The following is a 15914-nucleotide window of genomic DNA, read 5'->3' as shown; positions in this document are numbered from 1 at the left end:
CTGGAAGAAGTTTCCTTTTTATTTGGAGATTAGTAATTGAATTTAGTGTTAAGTAGATTTGGTAAAATAGAAGGTTAGCTGCTTGTGCATTTCCTTTGTTGCTTCTAGTGAGTTGAATTGCTTGAATCCCAGTCTCCCTGTCCAGTGGCTGTACAGCTATTTTAGACGCTCACCCACAGGACATGTACCGGGCATGTGCACCTGAGCTACAGTACGTGGGGTTAAGAGTCATTTCTCTTTATCTTTCCTTTTTACCTTTTATTTTCTTCTTCCTGTCTTCCTTTCCATAGAAGGCTATAGACTTGGGTGGACTTTTTAAGGAACAGGAAGAAGAGTATTAAAAATGTCTGTATGAGGAGACTCCTTTTATGTAATACTTAACCTTGTTACATATTAGTTGTGAATATATTTTGTTTTACTCTATTGCTAGTCAACTAATTTTTTAAAAATATTAGCAAGTACTTTTAAAAGTAGGATCCTTTGCTTCTAGTCAATGATGACATTGAAACTAGGTGCCTCATTCACTGCTGTGGGATGTAGTTTTCCAGGAGGGAAAAAAGGATGCTGCTATTATTATTATTATCATCATCTGTAAATTTGTATTTAAAATTCCATGATATATAATACTCATAGTTCAGTGATGCTGAATTAGCTGTGAGGAAGTCTCACTATTTTGTGGGGTCAGAAAATGGTCCCAGACTAAAAGGTCTCTTACCTTCTGGTGTTTCCCTTACTGGAAAGGACGGGCCTCTTAGGGAAGTCATGCCGGAGCTGGTTTTAGGTTAAGGAAAGCCTGTCGACATTCTTGTTTTCTTTTTCTGTCTTCTCGTAACAGGACTGATGCCTGGATGCCACTAAAACCTAGCCACGTTTTAGTGGGGGCATTTCCCTAGCTGTGCTCACTGTGCCGACTGTTGCGTTGTGTTCATTAATTAGGGGTAGAACCTTCTTTAGAACCTACTTTTTAGATCTTTCTCTTTGAGGGTTGTTTCTTGGTAACACACCATTTATTTTTCTTTTTATGGCTCTCAGGGGCACTCCATTTGCCTTCCAGGGCCAGGTGTTGGCAGAATTTGTGCAGTGAGACTAGATGGGGAGAGGGTGTCGGCTGAGCCCAAGCATGGAAAATGGGTTTTGGGAAGATCTCCGTCTCTTGAAGTTTCAGAATGACAGAGGCAGTGGGAGCTGAGTGATAAGACTTTGTCCTCTTACAGCTTGTGGGTGTGACCTGACACTGCTGCCTTCTCTGCCTGTGTCCTAGTTTCCCCTGAAGAGTCTGCGGCTGGTTTGAGCCTGGCTTCGCTACTGCCTCCGAGGCGGTGTAACTTAGCGGGGTGCCTAGCGGTGTGGAGGCAGGCCGAAGAGCCCGTCTCTGGCACTAGGGTGTCCGAGTTTGACTGTAATTGTCACTGCATTCTAAATTGGCTCAGAGTTGGCCAATTTTGAACTTATTTTTAATATTTACATAGTATCTTGTAAACAATTCTGTAGCTTTAATCTTAACAGAAACTTCTTTTCCTTTGCTTTTAAGCAGTAGCTAACAGAGTATGTTGCTTCTGATGGGACTTGGCTGACCAAGAGCACGCACCCACACGTTTAGAAATCCTCGATACTATAAAACCTCTTCAGTGCCCAAAAGGGAGCAGCTGCTTCGAGCGGCGTCCTTGGCTCTGTGTGTGGGACGGTTCCAGCAGCGCTTCCACCTGATTGTTTTGATTATATTCTTGAACTAGAACATCTGAGTGTTTTACATCAACAGGAATTTTTCTTATCACTGCTTTGCATGAGCTTTGTCACGTGGATTTTCCAGACCACTCTCTGTTTACGCCTAAATATGGTGTGTTAGAATTGCCAGATCTGCTGAAGACCAGGTTTCTGTATGTATACTTAAGACAAAATATAGTTTTTGTTGTAATTAAAAGTACCCTTTTATGAATGTGCATATTGTAAGGTCCTAGAAGGAAAGAGCGGAGAGGCAGGCACACTGCAGAGGTGGCCAAGCGCACGCAGGAGGAAGTTGTTGGTTGGCTGGTTTGTCTTGTTCTGTTGCAGAATAGGTCATTTGTTTTCTGTGCCAGGAAGAGCCGTTGGTGTGCTGGAGACTGAGTACAGCGTTGATATTTGGTTCCTAGGAGAATTTCCGACTTACGGGGTGAGGTGGGGTGAATAGTTGCCCAACTCAAAGATAAAGGGGTTGGCTAATCTAGGAGAAATTAGGGATGGCTCTTTCAAATTGCTGTCTTTGCCTATACGGAAGGCTTTTTAGTGGCCAGATTATCATCATGACAAGCTGTCACGTGTTTGGATGCAGATTGAGAATGAGCAGAGTAGAATATTCACAAAGCTGCTTTCTCTCAAAAGACAAGAAAAATAAAATACTACATTTGGCAGTGTGCTGTGACCACAGCAGACTATTTCTTGTAGGTTAGATGGGCTGAGAAAAATAAATAGAAATTTGCTAAATTTCACTTCTCTTACTTAAGTGGCCCTTGAAATGATGATAAATAATATTTTTAAGTGATGGGTAGTGTAAATCTGTGTTGTATGTGCTAGCATTAAAGTTTAGTATTAGTATTACTAATACTAATACTACTTTTAATACTACTTTTAGTATTAAAATATAATACTCTACAGCTATTTTCTTTGAACAGATTAATACATGTTTTTTTCCTGGGATTCCTTAATAAGAAATGGCAGAAAATTTGAAATCTGAGGTACGATCACTTTTTGAAGCACAAGGGACTTAGAGTATAGATTTGATTCCAAAATTTGGGTTCTGTGAAGCAGTCAGCGGTGACTGAACTTGAGCCAGCACACTGAGTAGAAGATCAGATACTGCTCTTGCATTGTTGGTTGACATTAAAAGTGGGTTCATGAGGAAATAACAGTTTCCATTGCTCCTTCATTGTGGTGAGTGAGGAAATGCCGAGTTTCCATTCCTTTTTTTAATCTCATGCTGAGGCCTTAGCCCCAAGAACCAAGGCCACTTCTCTGTTTACCAGTTTGCCAGGTCAACAGGCAAGGTTGACCTGTCATCCTAGACGCTGAAAATGCAGACGTACGGCTTTGGTACGTCATACTAATAATAATTGGAAACAAAGTGCCACTGCTTCTTGCCTTTCAGAATGTAGGCTTATACTTATGTAAAGGTCAGAGTTAGTAACAGTCTGCTGGCTATGACTTGTAAAGCAGTCTGAAGGCCCCTACTACTCTCTCCTACCACAAAGCACACACTTACAGGATCGCTCCAGGTCACAGTTCCCACCCTTCTTGATGGGCTAGCGTTTCCTCTGTGGATCCTTCACATTTGTGGTTTCCATAGAAAGAGTGGTGAGCACCCTGGGGATCTCTTCCAGGAAAGGAGGCTAAGACGGAAGTTACTGCTGAGGCTTCATCTGTAGTCCGTGCCAGAGCCTAGAGTTTCAGTAGGAGAAATACGTGATCCTGATGAAATAAATTACAGTGGCATTCCAGAGATCAGACTGGGGATGGAAGTTAATTTCCCTTGAAGTAATGTCTTACTACTTGGAAGGAAGCCTGCTGTTCCCAGCACCAGCCTTTTGCGGGGTTCTGTTTTGTGCTCCTCGTGTACCTTCCTTTGGCTGTTTAAATAGTTATGAAGGTTCGGGACACCACCCATCATCCGGATGTCCTCTCTGGAAAGGGGCGGAATTAGCAAGTGTGCAGACTGCTCTGCCTACAGCACTTGCAGTTTTCCGACTTTGACTTTTAAGTAATCTGCCTGTGCCTCAGTTCCCAAAAGAATCTCTGTGATTTACTGTCCATAAATCATTGTTCAGAGTTACCAAAGAAAATTGATTCTATACAGTACCAGTTTGGGGGTCAATCGTATATAACACTGGCACATATCATACGTATGTGTTCATAGTTGAAAATAACAAAATTTTTCTGCTGGCCTTTGGATAATAATCTTCCCATTTTTTAAATTTTTTTGCTATGATAATCACCTGTTTAGAAAAAACTTGTTTCTCCAGACTTTTTTGTTTTTGTTTTAAACTGTAGAATGTTCTTAGAGAAAAACAGGCTTTTCTGTAGAATATGAATTTCAGTTGTCACATTTCTTCCCTGTGTTGAATTATACTTGAATTTTGTAAGGCTGAAGACAGCGTTTTGGTAAAAGGTTTGAGGAAACTTTTTTTCTAAAGAAAAAGAATAGTTAACTTTTAAATTCCTTCTGAACATAAAAGTTCAGATTTACACTTTATACTTTTTGGCTGAAATTTGTGTCCTATATTGGACTTACATAGTAAGGTGAATAAAAAAGTAATTAGTCCAAAAAATGCAAAAAGACCATTAAATAGTTCTTCGATGACCTGATATTAAGTTATATGAGAATATTTAGGTGGATTGGTATTTTTTCTGATTGACTTTTGTTTTAGATGCCATTCTAAACATGGTGAACATTGCCGCTAATATTCTGGGAGCAAAAACTGAAGACCTGACGGAAGGTACCTCATCATTTTATGGGTCTTTTAGATTCCTGCTGCTTGAGGGGACTTCCTAGTTAGGAAAATGAATAATAAGCCAAGCAGTTGACTTTGTATTTAGAAATACGAAGTGGTTCCAAGGAACCCACCCGTCTCTGTTGTTCACTGTCTGTTCAGTTGCACAGGTTCTTAGTTATGACAGGGTCCTGCCTGCGTAAAATTCGTGAGTTTGTGTTTTGCCTCTTCCCTGCTGTAGAAGTAGAGTTAATTTTATCCCTTATCTCCTTCCTGAGGTTTTGGTGCACTGGTGGTACTTCACGGGTGCTTTATTTAGCAAATAGCTACTCAGTTTAGAAAGCCTTTTTTCCCCTTACAGAATTCCATATAAGATATTATGAATTAACAAGGAGAAATAATCTTGCCTTTTAAAAAAACTTAGTTCCAAGTACAAACTACAATGGCCCATTTATTTCTTCCCGTTGTCTTTAGAAACTCAGGTGTTAGAAGGCATTCGAATCGCGTCAGATGACACAGAAGCCATAGTCATCCGACTTGCTTTTTAATTGTCTGAGAAGCTGAGAAGGAATACGCATTACTTGTAGTTTTGACCTTGTACAATTATTTCTTTCTAAAAGAACATTGATGAAAATGAACAGTCTGCAGTGCAAACCTATTTGACTTTTCTCCCCTGAGAAACTAAACTTCTTTATTTGTTATAATGAAATATTTCATGGTATAGCTTTTAAAATTTAAACTCAACATGGGCATCTTTCTTACACTAGGAAATAAAAGTATATCTGAGAATGCCACTGCCACAGCCGCACCCCAAATGCCTCAATCCGCTCCTGTTTCAACTCCTGTTCCTTCGCCTGAGTAAGTTACGCGGCGCCACTAGAGCTCTATGAAAGTGGAGAACTACGTCTGCTGGCACAGAAAGAGTACTCGTGACTGTGTGTGAGATGGTTATCCACAGAAAGCTCCAAATGCAGGGCGGACACCCGACAACCACCACTGTCTCTGAGTTGCTTTCGGGTACTAGGGATACACTTCACTCCAGACCAAGTGTTTGTTGTTTTGATGTGATAGAGGACTTTTATTATTCACAATACTGAATCTTTTTCCTTATTGCCAGTCATTGACGTAACTGTACAGTCGGTATAGGTTTGAGCATAAATCTTAAAGGCCTGTTTTAAGTTCAGACTTAAAAGCATTGATTAAATATGTGTGCTATGCCTAGAAAGCTACAAAGGATACCCGAAATACCCAGAGCAGTGATCCTTAAATACGTGTTTGTCACACAGCAGACCCTTACAGGTTCAGTTTCTCAAATCTGACCATGTGGGTCTTTCCCAGGCTGCAGGGGACACTTGGGCAGAGATGTTTGTGTGTAGGTAACATATAAAATACTCTCACTTGGTTTTGTTCTTTTCTACCAGAGATGATGAGGTGTTTGACACCTCTACATATCTGTAGTAGATAAGCTCATAATGACTCGGATAATTGGGCATAGTTATTATAAATTTGATTTATTTGTATTTCATCAGATAGACGCCCTGTAAAAACTTTGAAAGGCCTTTTTCTGTAGAAGAGCTCTAAGAGGAGAAGACACTGAACACGCAGCTGTTCAGGTGTGTGTGTAACGGCACATGCAGTGGGTGTGCCTGTAAGCTGTAATTCCTGAGTCCGTTCCAATTCAAAAGTGAGCTTTTTGGGCTTTGAAGGGCACAGTGACAAACTTTGGATTGTGCTGTGTTAATCCTTAAAGTGACTAAAGACACTTACTGGGTGGTTAGAGAGAAAATCCAGCATTATGTATCATTGATTCCCAGAAGTTCCTAAGAAGTCTATTCGGCGTAGACACATTCTTGGTGTTTCTGATTAATGTTGCTGTGATTGCTTGTTCAGTTAACAACACATAGTATGTCTTATTTTTTAAAACTAAATGAAACTAATTTCATTTTGCATATGTACATACCTACACACACACACTCATATGAGTATTTGTTGGAATATCAGGCTACTGTGACATATTAGAGTCGGTTTTTAATACATATTTTTGCAGAATTGTTTATTTTTTTTACTTAATGTTTATATATGTTTGTCTTAAATTTTATTGATGATTATATGGCAATCATCTGGAGAAAATAAATAAAATAAAAGAACTCATGATAGGGTGTCACTGTTAAAGTTGTTATGTATGAAAAGTTGACTTTCCTTTTCCCAGGTTTGAATTTTTTTTAATTAAAGCTCTGATTACGATATTTGTAGATGGTATATAAGTAAATTTTTACCAAATTAAATTATTATTGATTTTTGAGAGAGAGGAAGGGAGAGAGTGATTTAGAGAGAGAAGCAGGGGGGAGAGAGAAATCGATTTGTTGTTCCAGTGGTTAATGTATTCACTGGTTGATTCTCATGTGTGCCCTGATGGGAATCGAACCTGTGACCCTGGAGTATCAGGATGATGCTCTAACCAATTGAGCTACCTGGCCAGGGCCGAAAGTATAGCTTTTTAGATATTGTTCTATTCCTGCCTTTGCTATTGTGATAGTAAGTCTTTATTAGAAGACATTTCCTGGCATTCTTAGTAAGTTTTTAGAGTAGGAAAATCTGTGTATGAAGGTTTCCTACCTTTTGTGCTCTAAGGGCCTCACCCAGAAATGTGTTCTCTGTCTTGGAAGGAACCATAGACATCGTAGTTTACAACACTGTTTTCACCAGTTCATCCCCCATCCTCCCCTGTCCTCTGCACAGACTCCAGGGCTCAGAGATGGGATTGAGTTAGTGGCACCATCAGTTTATTATTAGCTAGGGTTTTCACTAAAGTGGCTAAGGTTTTTGGTTTTAGATAATAGAACATTAGCCCAGATGTGGTTATGATTATTTGGGGAGGAGAGGATGTTTCTTCTCCCCAAGGCAGATAACGTGTGTGCACACGCGTGCAGTGTCACAAGGCATCCACAGAAAACTTGTCTTTGTGATCCTGTGCCTTTTGGAAGTGGAGTGTTCAGGCACAGGGTGCATTCGTAAGCAGTAGGGATCCTGGATTCTGGTTCCTGCTCCGAGACTTCACAGCCCCTTAGTCGCTCAGTTTTTAAAATGAGGGGTAATGAGACTTGTAAAGATTTGGTGAATCTTTATGGGAGGCAAGGTACACGCTCCATTCAGTCAGTGGGAGTAGTGTTTGTATTCCAACAATTCTTAAACAAAGATTAAAGAAAGGCAAGGTTGATTTGGTCATCGGTGATTTCAGTCATCTGTCTGGTCACTTGACGAGTGGTCTTTCTGTTATCATTTCTGGGTAACGCTTGGTTTTATAATGGAAACTATTTCACGAAAAGAAAGTCATCCCAAAAATATTTGAGTTTCATCTGTATTTCTAGCCTTTTGTCTTACGTATGATGCATTTTCCTTAAACATAATTTTAACTTAAGGTTTCTAATTAAAGTGATTTGTGATTATGATATGTATTTCTAGGGTTGTAGCCACTGAAGAACAGGGACATGCCATGGAGCCATCACCACCAGATACTCCGAAAGAGAGCCCCATTGTCCAGCTAGTTCAAGAGGACGAAGAGGAGGCAAGTCCGTCTACAGTGACCCTCCTGGGGAGCGGAGAACAGGAGGATGAATCATCACCCTGGTTTGAGTCAGAGACACAAATATTTTGCAGTGAACTGACCACAATTTGTTGTATTTCTAGTTTTTCTGAATACATATATAAATGGTGTTCAGTTAGAGTTGCTCTTCATCGGCAACACAGCAGAACTGCCTTGAATAAAGGAAAAGATTATCTTGTGCCAGCTCATCCACCATTGCTGCTTCCTGCAGAATCGGTGGCTGTTTCAGTATTGCAGCCTCCAAGTGGAGAATCGGACAATAAGAGGAAGGAAAAGGAGGCTGGAACTGTTGTTTTAGGTGACTTAAGTAGCATGCACCAAGGTGACTTGATTAATCACACTGTAGATGTAATTGAACTTGAACCAAGCCATCCTCAAACTCTTTCTCAGTCTCTTCCCTTAGATGTTACTCCTGAACTCAGCTCATTATCTAAAATAGAAGTGTCTGAGCCTGTTAAGTATGAGGCAGGACACACACCATCACAAGTGATTCCCCAGGAGGGTTCTGTTGAGGTTGGTAATGAAACAGAAAAGAAGTCAGAGAGTTTTGGTTCTGTGGAGAAGCCAACTGTGATCTATGAAACCAAACTTAGTGAAGTAACGGAGAGTACTGTGGAAGAAAACACAAACTCTGTGGAAATTACCACCAAGCCGTCTGAAACAGTAGTGCCACCTATAAACACAGCTGCTGTGCCAGACAGAGAAGACGGGGAAGCCAAACTGACCAGAGCTGACACTCCAAAGCCAGTGCTGACCCCTGTCGTGGATCCTGCTTCACTCCCTGAAGTAAAAGAGGAAGAACAGTCTCCAGAAGAGGCCCTTTTAAGAGGGTTGCAAAGGACAGCTACGGATTTTTATGCTGAATTGCAAAATTCTACAGATCTAGGATATGCTAATGGAAATCTTGTACATGGATCAAACCAAAAGGAGTCAGTGTTTATGAGACTTAATAATCGTATTAAAGCCTTAGAAGTTAACATGTCTCTCAGTGGCCGCTATTTGGAGGAGCTTAGCCAGAGGTAAGCTTTATCGTGAGCTGGCACGATCAGTTTTGCACGACGGGAGAGGTAGCATGGCTAACAGGGGAGCAGACTTCCGGTACCTGCCATGACAGCAGTGAACGCCATTGCAGCTGGAGAGGGAGTTAATTCCATCTTGATCAGTGACTTAAAGAATTTCTTTTCTTTCTTGGAAGTACTGAGTGAAGTAACACCTTTCCTATTAGGTTAAGTTTGAATTATCTGTAATCAGTTTCTTCTTTCTTCTGTTGCTTAACTTTAGCCACGTTTATGGTTTGATTCCCAGAACACTCACGGGAAAAATTATAGACCTGAAAGCTCCTAGTGGAACTTGACAAGATACCGTTGAAAAATTTGAGTAAGTGTGATTAGGCAACACATGCACTGTGCCAGCAGCTGCCGCAGTCCTGATTCTCCAGTTGTCACGTGTGGGCCAGAGGTCGTGCAGCGTGCTGGTGCCGCACGCAGTTCTGTGTTGGTAACCCTACACACTCTTCTGTCCCCGAGGTGTCCAGCGTCCTTAGGGCTTCTCCTCCTCCCACCGTTTGTAACCGCCTGGTCCCTCTGTGTCCAGAGTTTCTGACACACTGCTTTTCTCTGCTCTTCCTAGATCAAAGTGCTCCTGGTGAGATGTCACCAAGGCAGTCCTTGTATCCTGGGGGGGGGTTAGTCCTAATCCCGACATACAGTTTATTGGCCCATTGCGTGTGTGTGCACACCCACTTAGTGCCGTGTACCTACCCTGCCCCCACTGCCCCCCCAAAGGAAACCACCATAGTCACTAATCTTGTTTTAAATTGAGATGATTGACATACTAGTTTTGGGTGTAGTGATTCAGTATGTGTGTACTGCACAATGATCCCCACAGTAAGTCTAACTAACACCCATCACCACACAGTTACAAGTTGTTTTTCCTGGTGAGGAGGACTGTTAAGACCCACGCCCCTGACAGCTGTCAGATGTGCAGCACAGCACCAACAACTCTGGTCGCCGAGCAGCCCAGCGCACCCCAGGTCGTGGCCTTTGTTCCCCGCGACCCCTCTGCCCACCCCCGAACCCCTGCCTCCGACACCACTGATCTGTTCTGTGTCTGAGAGTTTGGGTTTTTTCCCTTCAGTTTTTCTTTATTTTTATTCCATGCATATGGGAGATCGTCCAGTGTCTGTCCTTCTGTCTGACTTACTTCACTCCGTATAACACCCTCAAGGCCCACACGTTGTCTCAGATAGCTAGATTTTCTCCTTTTTATGGCTGAATATTATTCCTCTGTGTGTGTGTGTGTGAGAGAGAGAGAGAGACATTTTCTTTATCCGTTTATCCATCAGTGGGCACTAAGGTTGCTTCCGTGTCTTGGCTGTTGTTACCAGACCTGTTGCGGGGGCGGGGGGGGGGGGTGCATACATCTTTTTGAGTTAGTATTCTCATTTTCTTTGGAAAAATACTCAGAGGTAGAATTGCTGGGTCATGTTGTAGTTTTTTTTTACTTTGTTGAAGAACCTCACACTGTTTTCCATGGTAACTGTGCTGGTTTACATTCCCACCAACAGGACACTCCTTTTTCTTCCCATCCTCACTAACGTGTGTTAGTTCTTGTCTTTTTGGCAGTGGCCATTCTAAAAGGCGATAATCTCATTGTGATTTTTCATTTCTCTCGTGGTCAGTGATGTTGAGCATCTTTTCATGTACTTGTTGGCCATCTGTATGTCTTCCTTGCAAGAATGTCTATTCAGACCCTCTCCCCATTTTTAGGAACAGATTGTTTGGGGTTTTTTTGCTGTTGAGTTGTATGTGTTCTTTATACATTTTGAATATTGACCCCTTATTCAGATACATGATTTGCAGCCATTTCCTCCTAGTCCATAGGTCGCCTTTTCATTTTGTGGATGGTTTCCTTTGCTGTGCAGACGCTTTGTAATTTGATATCATTTCACTTGTCCACTCCTGCTTTTGTTGCCTGAGCATTTTGTCATGTCAAAAAAAACCATTGTGAAGACCAGTGCGAAGGAGCTTACTGCTTATGTTTTCTTTCGGGAGTTTTACGATTTCAGGTCTTACGTCCATGTTAGTTCACGTTGAGTTAATTTCTGTGTACGGTGTCTGATAGCGGTTCAGTTTCGGTCTTTTGCATGCGGCTGTCTGATTTTCCCAACTCCATTTATAGGTAAGACTGTCCTTTCCCCATTGTATATTCTTGGCTCCTTTGTCGTAAGTTAATCGAGCATATATGAAACTAGTATATCTTACGTAGCCCTGAGAGATGTAGAATTGATGCTGAGGCAGCAGATACCTCCAGTGACCTCTTCATTTTACCTGTGTAGGTGGGCCTGCATTGCGCAGGCCTCAGTCAGAGTCACGTTTAGAAAAATGGATTTGTCTCGTGTGTTGAAATCAGAAGTGTGTTTCCAGTAATAGATTAATAAATAGGAAATTAAAGCTAATTTAAATCAACTCGTATCCACAGGTACCGAAAACAAATGGAAGAAATGCAGAAGGCTTTCAATAAAACAATCGTAAAACTTCAAAATACTTCAAGAATAGCAGCGGAGCAGGTTGGTCATTTTCACCCTTTATTTTCTTGTTATATAAATTTCCTTTGACTTTCGTAGGCTCTCGCTGGTAAGAAGGGTAAGGAGTGTTGGCGTCCTTTTTCCCATGATAGCTTACGAGTAACCCTGTTACGCGGTGTGGGGGCAGTTTACCTAGCTGTCAGCGCCAGGATCTCCTCCAGAGAAGATTCGCTCGGCACTGTGCATGCTGCGTTTCACGCTCTGTGTGTGTGTGCGAGCAGAAGTGCGGTGGATTTCTGTGCGACTTTGTGAAACTCGAAAATCCCTTGTGGTCATGTAGATAACCTTACTGAATCCAAATAAGAGTAAGTCTGTTTCTTTTTAATCCCGATACCTTTTTATTTCTTCCTTTCCCCTCTAACTTCCTGCCTTGAGCTGTATGTACAGTGATGCCACAGGACTGGCCATGTGGTCACCCCCGTCTTACTGATTGTAAGGGGACAACTTCAGTGTGGCTCCGCTAAGTGCGATGCTTAATAAGTTTCTGTATCGTGTTCCCGGGGTGAAGACATTTTATACTTTCCTGACAGTTTACCTGGGGCTAGGGGATGGTGAGCTGAGGCGAGGTGAGGTGGCCTCGTGTGGCAGACTTCAGTTGTATCTTACTCTCATTTTGTGACGCGTCATAACTGTGGTTCTGTACCCCGTTTCTCCCTTACTGGTTTTCTTCTCATTGTTGAGGTTTGAGAGTTCCTCACATATTCTGAAGACAAGTCCTTCAACAGAAGTATGCCTCACAAATATTTTCTTCCAGTCGTTTCCTGTTTCTCATTCTCTTAAAAGTAGCTTTTGAAGAGCAGTTTATTTTTTAAGGATTTTATTTATTTATTTTTAGAAAGAAAGGAAGGGAGAGAGAAAGAGAGGGAGAGACACATTGATCGGTTGCCTTTTGTTTGCCCACAAGTGGGGACCTGGGCCACAACCCAGGTATGTGTCCTGACTGGGAATCGAACCGGCGACCCTTCTGATCGCAGGCTGGCACACAATACACTGAGCCACACCAGCCAGGGCTGAAGAGCAGTTTTTAATTTGTTGAAGCTCATTTTTCACATTTTCTCTTTGCTTTGCAAAATCTTTGCCTAACTTCAAGTCACAAAGATTTGTTTTTTTGTTTTCTTCTAGAAGTTTTAATAGTTTTAGGTTTACTTTGGGTATATGATTCATTTTAATGTTTATGTGTTGCGAGGTTTGGATCATAGTTCTTTTTGGGGGGAGAGAAAATAGAAGCATGAATATACTTTTGTTCCAACATCATTTGTTGAAGATTGTCCTATCTCCATTTATATGTGTGTGTGTGTGTGTGTGTGTATGTATGTATGTACGTATGTATTACAGGTCTGTTTCTGGGCATTTTTGCCCGTGTATTTGTCTGTCTTCATGCTGATACCTCATTGTTGTGATTACTGTAGCTTGATAGGAACTCTTGAACTCAGGTAGTGTGAATCCTCCAGCTCTGTCCTTTTCCAGAATCTTTTTCTCTCATCTGAATTTGGCTAATACAGATTTTAGAATGAGTCTGACACTTTCTATCTAAAAAAAAAAGAACCTGTTGGATCTTAATTGGGATTATTTTGATAGATTAATTTGGAGAATTGCCATCTTAACAGTATTAAGTCTTCTGACCCATGAACACAATATTTATTTCCTTTTTCATTAAGTTTAATACAATGACTTGCCATCTGTATTTTATCTTTGCCTTATGTTTGAAAGACTTGTTGAAGTACTTTGAAATAATCTTGTATATTAACACTGTTGGGAGTGAATCTTGATTGGAAGTGTTAACTGATTTATTAAATTTAATAGTGTTTTTAGTATTAAATAGTAAATTTAATAGTCCTTTCGGTATTTATAACTGTCTAGAATTTATCAGTGTTTGTCAGAAATGTCAGTCAGAAGCAGTTTGGGTATATTGAGCATTTTAAAAAGATGAAATTGGGCAGACAGAGTCCCACAGTGGAACACAGTGAGGGAGTAAGTGGAACTCTTCTTACAGTGTTTTCTGTCCACCTACCCCCAGCCGCACACACAGACACACAGTTGAGACTTAAAATTTATTTAAGTCTACATTTGAACAACTTACATCTAGAATAATAAATGGTTACATAGCTTTTCTTGTTGAGGATCCCAAATCAGTGTTGGACTTCCTTAACATCTTCCTGCCTTCTTTTCCTCCTCCCTAAATTCATTAATCTGAAATTTTCAGTACAGTCTACCTAATATAGACTTGTAACTATAAGTATGATGCATAATTCCCTAAAATATGCATGCATATTTTGAATAAAGACATGTTTGTTGATAATTAAAGTTTCTAAAGTTCAGAGCTGAACAGATGAAAGTTCTAACAGATTTCTTTGTGTTGGTGATATTCTAGCATTGACTAGGTAATCAGTAGTGTGTTTTTTTTGACTGTGTGGCATCCTAAGTTCCACCCTAATATAAAATAGAACTTTTGAACCTTGGTACGAGCCTGCTGCATATCCAGAAATATTCTTCAGAGTTTTTTCGATCTGTCTTTGTGCCAGCTGCTTTGATTTAAAAACACATATTTGACAAAGTAACTTTTGTATATAACTGGTTATATGGTGGTTTATACATATGGAACCCAAATTAACTTGAAAAGTAATTTATTAACTTCTGTTAATAAATTCTACATGGTAGCGAGTGGCAGAATGGTTTTGGGGTGGGACAGGGGAGGAGGTTTGAACAGAGTTTTGAAGTGTTTTTTGTTTTTTTAAAAATTTCTGTTAGGAGTTTACAATATTTAGTCATTAGGAATTTTCCTTATTAATGCCTCCCCCTCCCCTGAGGAACTTAATAGATTATTTTACTTGAACTTACATTATAGCAAGAAAAATGATGTTTATTTCTTCCTCTGTTGTAGGACCAGCGGCAGACGGAGTCCATCCAGTTACTGCAGGCACAGCTGGCCAACATGGCCCAGCTTGTTTCCAACCTGTCAGCAACAGTAGCAGAGTTAAAACGGGAGGTAATTGTTACTGCTGGTATTCTAAGACAGTGCATGTCTAGAGGTTGTCATAAAAACAGGCTCGTTAAGAACATGGTATTTAAGAACTTTAAATGAAATTGTCATTTATAAGGAACTTTTCAGAATACCAGAATGTGGCATTTTAAGGTTTTGGAAATAATTATCATAATCTTTTGGAAAATATGGCTTTCATAGTTTAGGTCATACTTAAAATAGAGTTAGTTATAAAACCATTTTTCAGGCCTTTGCAAACCATTGATAGTTGCAGCACGTGCTTCATTTTCAGTTCCAAAGGCTTAAGTTGCTTAACAAAGCAGCAAGTTCATGGATGTACTAAGTATTTACTGAGCAAGCAGTGCGCGGGAGGCATGCACTCTGCCGCCCCAGGTTGGGACCTGCAGCCGGCAGCAGTCCCTGGCCTCGCAGAGCCGTCTCTCCTGGGGGAGGGGGCTGCAGCGGTGAATGTGAGGAGGACAGTGGCATAGAGAAGGAGATGTGGCTGTGTGCAGTGGTGGCAGTAAGGGTTGCAGCGTTAGCTGGAGTGACGTGGGAGGGCTTATCTGAGGAGGTGGCGTAGAACTGAGTGCTCCAGAGGAGTTAGCAGTCACACAGAGCTGGGGCTCAGAATGCACCTGTTACTGGAGGAACTGGGGTAGCAGACCCGCGATTGGGGACTGTGGGGACTGTGGTCATGATTTCAGTGCAGAAAGCAAGCTGGTGTGCCTGGGATAGAGTGAAGGAGGGAGGTGGGGTAAGAAGTGAGTTGAGGGTATTGGCAGGAGCCCAGTCGTGTAGGCCTTTGTAGGCAGCTTAGGGTTTGAATTTTATCCAGTCATTCCAAGTCATTGGCACGTGTTACATAAAGCAGTGACGTGGATCACCTCGTTGACAGCACTTCGGGGAAGTCCCTGCTTGTTGCTCTGGAGAACTGGCTCATGGGGAACCGCCAGCGCAGAGAGAGGAGGAAACTCAGGAGGCAGCGGCAGGAGCCAGGCGACAGGGTGTTGGCTTGGAGTAGGATTTTAGATGTGGAGCCGGTGTGAAGTTGTTGAATTCAGGATGTGTTTCAGAGGAGAAAGAAAAGGCTTGCTGAAAGATTGGACGTGTGGGGTGAAGAACTGAGGAAGATCCTCAGGTTTTTGGCTTAAATAGCGGGGCGATGGGTGGTTCAGTTCTGTTAGATGGGAAAGACCAGGTAAGAGCGTGCCTTTCTTCTCCCCACGGAGGAGATGGTGTGAATGGGAAGGCAAAGTGTGTGTGATGGAACCTTAGTGG

General features: G+C 41.5%; 1 protein-coding gene across 7 annotated transcripts in view; it reads left to right on the top strand.

The window, feature by feature from the left end:
• Window positions 1–15914, top strand: part of SUCO (SUN domain containing ossification factor) — a 62253-nt gene that overhangs the window by 37916 nt on the left and 8423 nt on the right. For 6 of the 7 annotated variants that reach the window (XM_071219736.1, XM_045189533.2, XM_045189534.2 and 3 more), the window contains 5 exons: window positions 4401–4469; window positions 5231–5321; window positions 7926–9086; window positions 11548–11635; window positions 14535–14639. In XM_071219736.1, the coding sequence (XP_071075837.1) occupies window positions 4401–4469; window positions 5231–5321; window positions 7926–9086; window positions 11548–11635; window positions 14535–14639 (1514 nt within the window). The remainder of the gene's footprint in view (window positions 1–4400; window positions 4470–5230; window positions 5322–7925; window positions 9087–11547; window positions 11636–14534; window positions 14640–15914) is intronic. The other variant, XM_053915809.1, reaches the window with a different exon arrangement.

Source organism: Desmodus rotundus, chromosome 12 (genome assembly GCF_022682495.2).
Source record: "Desmodus rotundus isolate HL8 chromosome 12, HLdesRot8A.1, whole genome shotgun sequence".
NCBI lineage: Eukaryota > Metazoa > Chordata > Mammalia > Chiroptera > Phyllostomidae > Desmodus > Desmodus rotundus.
Note: the sequence above shows the minus strand (reverse complement) of the source record. Positions and strands in the feature narration are given on the sequence as shown.